The following is a 6,482-nucleotide window of genomic DNA, read 5'->3' as shown; positions in this document are numbered from 1 at the left end:
TTACCCTAGGGCCGTAAAGAAATGGGAGAAAGACAAAAGACTCCCTCCTTCCACTGCATCATCAACGGCCTCTACCACCTCCTCTTCAGGGACAACCTCGATATCTAGTAGGGTAACTAACCGCCCAATACATTGGGTATTAGCTCACCAAAAGAAAATGCCTGACGGGACGTGGGATGTTGATCCAAATGAGCCTGATACACAACGGATTGTCTCTCTAGTTGTAAGATTTTATATATGCCTAGACCTTTATTTTTATATTATATAGTGGTTAAATATGAGATATAATTTTAATAGCTTTTCATTCATCCAACAGAATGAGAATTTGGAGCAACAAAACAAACAACAAGAGGAAGGGACATTTGTTCCAGAACGAGCTGTTGATGCATTAACAAAGGCTCTTGGAAAGCCTGACCGTCATGGGCATGTCAAAGCGCTCGGTGGTAATGTTGGGTACGAAAAGGCATTTGGACCACTAGATAGAAAGGCAAGAATGGCGAGTCAAAGTGTTTGTTCCTCCGAAGAGTTAGATGCATTAAGGTCTTCCTTGACCCAATTTGAGGCCACATTTGAAGAAAGATTGCAAGAACGGGTGGCACAAGAAGTCCAAAAACATGTTAAAACCATGATGGAACAAATGAGTGGTCTACACATGCCTAACTTAGGCACACCTAACTTAGGCACGCCTAACTTAGGCACACCTAAGTATCACACCAACGTGACAAATTCATCACTACCATTCCGTGAAATAAAGGTAAATAATGTTGTTTTTGTAATTAGTACATGTAAAATAAATGTATTTATAAAACTTTTGTTACTTGATCATTGAAGGAAATGCTTGCCGTTCGTCTTGCCGTAATGGATGAGTACAATGGGAATTTGGTGGTTGTGGCAGATGGTCACGTGGAACCTTGGCCTAATGACTTGGTTCACCACACAAAAATGATGGAAACCCATTACAAGGTCGGTGTTGATAAACCATATAGCGAGTTCGGCGAGATAGACCTTCCCGTTCCCACGCCAGATCGTCTTACCAAATTGGGGAAAACTGAGGGAAGTTATTTGCAATGGCCCAAAGATTTGGTGTTGTTCGACGACGAGGTAATGTCCTTTATCATTATACTTAAAATGAGTCCTTAGTTTTTCTATTGCAAAGGTGGGAGCGAAAATGCCTCAATTTGGCCTAAATATGTTATTGTTCTAAATCTCTACATCTCCTCTCATTCAATTAAATTATTTAATGATAATTTTTATTTATGGAAAGGAATCGAATGAATATACATATATCTAAATGAGTCCTTAGGTTCTTTAGTGCAAAGTTGGGAGCGAAAATGCCTCAATTTGTCTAAATATGTCCTTTAACGACCCAACGAGCCTAAAACGTGCATAACTTGATTGGAATGAGTCTTAGAAAGTTTAAACTAAGCATATAAAACATGTAATTAGTTTAAAATGAGTCCTTAGGTTCATTAGTTCAAAAATGGGAGCGAAAATGTCTCATTTTAGCCTAATTATGTCCATAAAGACCCAACAAGCCTATAACGTGCATAACTTGATTGGAATGAGTCTTAGAAATTTAAAGCAAAGCATATAAAACATGTAATTAGTTTTAAATGAGTCCTTAGGTTCATTAGTTCCAAAATGGGAGCGAAAATGTCTCATTTTAGCCTAAATATGTCCATAACGACCCAACAAGCCTAAAACATGCATAACCATATTGGAATGAGTCTTAGAAAGTTTAAACATAGCATATAAAACATGTAATTAGTTTAAAATGAGTCCTTAGGTTCATTAGTTCAAAAATGGGAGCGAAAATGCCTCAATTTGCCTAAATATGTCCTTTAACGACCCAACGAGCCTAAAACGTGCGTAACTTGATTGGAATGAGTCTTAGAAAGTTTAAACTAAGCATATAAAACATGTAATTAGATTAAAATGAATCATTAGGTTCATTAGTTCAAAAATGGGAGCGAAAATGTCTCATTTTAGCCTAATTATGTCTGTAACGACCCAACAAGCCTAAAATGTGCATAACTTGATTGAAATGAGTCTTAGAAAGTTTAAACAAAGCATATAAACATGTAATTAGTTTCAAATGAGTCCTTAGGTTCATTAGTTCCAAAATGGGAGCGAAAATGTCTCATTTTAGCCTAAATATGTCCATAACGATCTAACAAGCCTAAAACGTGCATAACCATATTGGAATGAGTCTTAGAAAGTTTAAACATAGCATATAAAACATGTAATTAGTTTAAAATGAGTCCTTAGGTTCATTATTTCAAAAATGGGAGCGAAAATGCCTCAATTTGCCTAAATATGTCCTTTAACGACCCAACGAGCCTAAAACGTGCGTAACTTGATTGGAATGAGTCTTAGAAAGTTTAAACTAAGCATATAAAACTTGTAATTATATTAAAATGAATCATTAGGTTCATTAGTTCAAAAATGGGAGCGAAAATGTCTCATTTTAGCCTAATTATGTCCGTAACGACCCAACAAGCCTAAAATGTGCATAACTTGATTGGAATGAGTCTTAGAAAGTTTAAACAAAGCATATAAAACATGTAATTAGTTTCAAATGAGTCCTTAGGTTCATTAGTTCCGAAATGGAAGCGAAAATGTCTCATTTTAACCTAAATATATCCATAACGACCCAACAAGCCTAAAACGTGCATAACTTGATTGGAATGAGTCTTAGAAAGTTTAAACAAAGCATATAAAACATGTCATTAGTTTAAAGTGAGTCCTTAGGTCCATTAGTTCCAAAATGGGAGCGAAAATGTCTCATTTTAGCCTAAATATGTTCATAACGACCCAACAAGCCTAAAACGTGCATAACTTGATTGGAATGGGTCTTAGAAAGTTTAAACAAAGCATATAAAACATGTAATTAGTTTTAAATGAGTCCTTAGGTTCTTTAGTGCAAAGTTGGGAGCGAAAATGCCTCAATTTGGCCTAAATATGTTCTATAACGTCCCAACGAGCCTTAAACGTGCATAACAAGATTGGAATGAGTCTTAGAAAGTTTAAACAATGCATATAAAACTTGTAATTAGATTAAAATGAATCATTAAGTTCATTAGTTCAAGAATGGGAACGAAAAGGTCTCATTTTAGCCTAAATATGTCCATAACGACCCAACAAGACTAAAATGTGTATAACCATATTGGAATGAATCTTAGAAAGTTTAAATAAAGCATATAAAACATGTTATTAGTTTAAAATGATTCATTAGGTTCATTAGTTTTAAAATGGGAGCGAAAATGTCTTAGAAACTAAGAAATGTCACTAAACCATTTAAGTTACTGATTTCTCAATGTTCCTAGTTATATTGTTGAAAGCATTAGTGCAATTTTCCCTTTTCTTTTTTCTTAGAGTTTTTTTGTTTTAAAGGAAATGGTGACGCCGCCGCCAAAGAAGAAGGCTAAACCGCACCATGGTAAAGGAAGTGAGAAAGGGAGCACCAAAGGTAGTTGTGTCCTTAAAAAGGGATCTGGATCAAAAAACAAAGATACATCAAAAAGTGATAACCCCATTGGTAGTAAAGTTGATGGCCTTAGGGTGGAGTGTGAACTACTATCTTACATGATGTCCAATATGCCTAAATTATCATCAGCATTATCACTTCCTGCTTCAATTTTCTCGTACAAAAAGGACACACTGACTTCTGTCAAATCTCGTGATATCTCTGAGTTTCTCACGAAGGATTTTGCCGGTATTAAAGTACTTCAAGTTTATATGATGTATGTTATTCTGCCTATGCTATCTCATTTGATTCTACCTACATGGCGATTTATAAAATCTTTGTCATCCTTTGATCTTATGGTTAATGACCCTATGTTTGCATATGTAGGTACTTGTATCATGAATACATATTCCCCTTAAAGTTGTCTCATATTAACTTTTTGTGTCCCGATGCAATTTCTTGTGCCGCAATGAAGAAGAATCGTTTAAGCGTTATTGACTATATAAAAGATGCTTTCTTAAATGAAAGGAAAAAGGATGTGCAGTCAAAATTCTTGTTGGCTCCCTACCATGAAGGGTATCTTATATAACCTGCTAACTTTTATATATGTTATTTATTTTTTAATATTATTAGAACTCTTGTTTTCATGCAACTAATCATATAATTGGGTACTTTATAATAGGAATCATTGGGTTCTTATCGTCCTTGATCTTGTCCTTGGCCTAGCATACGTGTTTGATTCAGCCACTCCTCCCCCTCCCGGGACACGGAAGTTAGAAGGGTTCAATTTTATACAAATGTAAGTTGAATGTACAAACTCATTTGCAACTCATTATATTATATATATCAATAAAACACATGCTATATTTAATTTCTTTATTGAAAGTAATATGATTAGATTTTTGATAGAGAACTAAAGTGTTATAATTATTGTTTATGTAGGGCATATAGAATTTATTGGACTAATCTTGAAAATGACAAACGGAAGATTAAGTCACAAAAGTTACGATTCATACAGATGAAGGTACTAATTAAAGTTTGTACTCCTTAAATCTCTTAATTTGAAAATATTTGCTTTGACACATATATACGTGCTTCATTTATGTAAATAGTGTGCTCAACAAGTTGATGCAGTGGATAGTGGTTATTATGTGATGAAATACATGCATGATGTTGTCACAGTATACAATGAATACAAGGATAATTTGTCTGAGGTACGTGAACTTATTTAATTAGGTATAAGATTCAATTTTCTCTTAAATTAGTTTTCGAGTAATTAATACCAAGTTTTTCTTTTTTGAAGGGTTATGTACAAAGAGAAATGCCATATTCTGATGAGGAGTTAGAAGAAACTCGAGAACAATGGGCAAAGTATTTTAAGGACAACTATTTGATGGATGCCGGCGAATGAGTTTGTTGTGATCTAGTAATGTTATGTTTTATGTTTTTGTTATGTGTTGGATATGATGTTGGATGCTACTTGGAGCATATATATATGTAGTTGTTGGAACATATATGTATGTTATGTCTTTTATACAGGTCTTTATAAATTCCCGTTTTGTCCGGGTTTCGCAAATTACAAGGGAAACTATGGCAAAATTTTTGCAACCTATTAATAATGTTTTTATTATAATTTTTTGTCAAAATAACAGGATTGTCCAAGGATAATATATAAATCTGCATCTGATCGGAGCTATAATATGTATTTATTAAAAAAAAAAAAAAAAATTATTTGCTGCGCGTGTGCTAAAACTAAGCTGCAAAATGACAACTAATTGCAGCGCGTTTTTCTCAACAATGCGCTACAAATACTTTTTATTTGCAGCTTAGAGGGGTCGATCTGCGCTGCGAATAATACACTATTTGCAACCTATACAGGTAACCCGCGCTGTAATTAACCTGTTATTTGCAGCGTGTACGATCGCTGCAAAAAATCTTACCGTATTTGCAGCCATCACAATTGCAGCGCGCGAAAACGCTGCAAAAAGCCTGTTTTACACGCGCTGCAAATGTGATTTTTTCTACTAGTGAAAGACGTACTCCATAATAAGAAATGGGTCTCCAACTAAGGCCCTGTTTAGTTCACCTTATTTCAAGACCTTATTACTTATTTCAGATTTAGCCCTGTTTAGTTCACCTTATTTCTCCTGATCTGATCTGATCTAGTATGGTCTGATCTGATCTGATCTGGTCTGGTCTGATCTGATCTGAACTTATTTTTTCTGATCTGATCTGCTCTGGTCTGATCTGATCTGATCTGATCTAATCTGGTCTGATCTGATCTGATTCTTCGGAATTAAGTTTAAACAAATTATTAAACGACTTGCGTGTAAAATAAATGTTACACAAATTTATACTCCTTCCGTCCCAGAATAGGTGTTACACTTACCTTAGCACAAAGTTTTAGGTGATAAGTGGTTGTTTGGTTATCAATTGTTATTTTATTGAAAAAGTTGATGTGATAGGAGTTAGTGGGGTATTTTTTTAATTAAATGAGAGAGGGGGTAGGGACAAAAACAATTTAATAGGAAGAGAGAGACAATATAATAATTGTGGGGTCATTCCTTATTTAGAAGTGTAACAACTAATCTGGGACGGACGAAAAAAGAAAGTGTAACAACTAATCTGGGACGGAGTATTATTTATTTGAATTTGCTCATTATTTAACTATTCCTTATATTAGATAGACCTACACATGATCTAGATAGATCGGCTATGATCTAGACATATAAGTTCTGATCTGGATATGATATGTACAGATCGGTCCTAATCTAGACATGATTTGTACATATCAATTATGATCTGGACATGATCTGTACAGATTAGTTCTGATCTGGACATGAAATGTACAGTTCAGTTATGATCTGTACAGATCAGTTTTGATCTGGACATGATATGTACAGTTCAGTTCTGATCTAGACATAATCTGAACATGATCTGTACTGATTTGGACATGATCTGTACTGAAAGTTCAGTTCTGATCTAGACATGATTTGTATAGATTAGTTCTGATCTG

At 34.5% G+C, this 6,482-nt stretch overlaps 2 protein-coding genes across 4 annotated transcripts; both read left to right on the top strand.

Moving 5' to 3' along the window:
* Positions 1-829, top strand: LOC130472007 (uncharacterized). The gene is made up of 2 exons (XM_056842412.1): positions 1-223; positions 317-829. The coding sequence occupies exons 1-2, from the start codon at positions 158-160 to the stop codon at positions 827-829; spliced, it is 579 nt and encodes a 192-aa protein (XP_056698390.1). The 5' UTR covers positions 1-157.
* Positions 830-844: 15 nt separating this feature from the next.
* LOC130459242 (uncharacterized) lies at positions 845-5,033 on the top strand. 3 transcript variants are annotated; one of them, XR_008918496.1, is made up of 7 exons: positions 845-1,101; positions 3,394-3,743; positions 3,854-4,042; positions 4,149-4,265; positions 4,409-4,490; positions 4,601-4,680; positions 4,770-4,927. XR_008918496.1 is itself a non-coding variant. In XM_056826473.1 (7 exons), the coding sequence occupies exons 1-7, from the start codon at positions 859-861 to the stop codon at positions 4,875-4,877; spliced, it is 1,191 nt and encodes a 396-aa protein (XP_056682451.1). In that variant the 5' UTR covers positions 845-858; the 3' UTR covers positions 4,878-5,030. The 3 variants fall into 3 exon arrangements, 2 of the variants coding, with proteins under 2 accessions (XP_056682451.1, XP_056682452.1); XM_056826473.1 differs by having other exon boundaries at positions 4,579-4,680; positions 4,770-5,030; XM_056826474.1 differs by lacking the exon at positions 4,601-4,680 and having other exon boundaries at positions 4,770-5,033.
* Positions 5,034-6,482: the final 1,449 nt, after the last annotated feature.

Source organism: Spinacia oleracea, chromosome 4 (genome assembly GCF_020520425.1).
Source record: "Spinacia oleracea cultivar Varoflay chromosome 4, BTI_SOV_V1, whole genome shotgun sequence".
Classification (NCBI taxonomy): Eukaryota; Viridiplantae; Streptophyta; class Magnoliopsida; order Caryophyllales; family Amaranthaceae; genus Spinacia; species Spinacia oleracea.
This window is presented reverse-complemented; position numbering and strand designations above follow the sequence as displayed.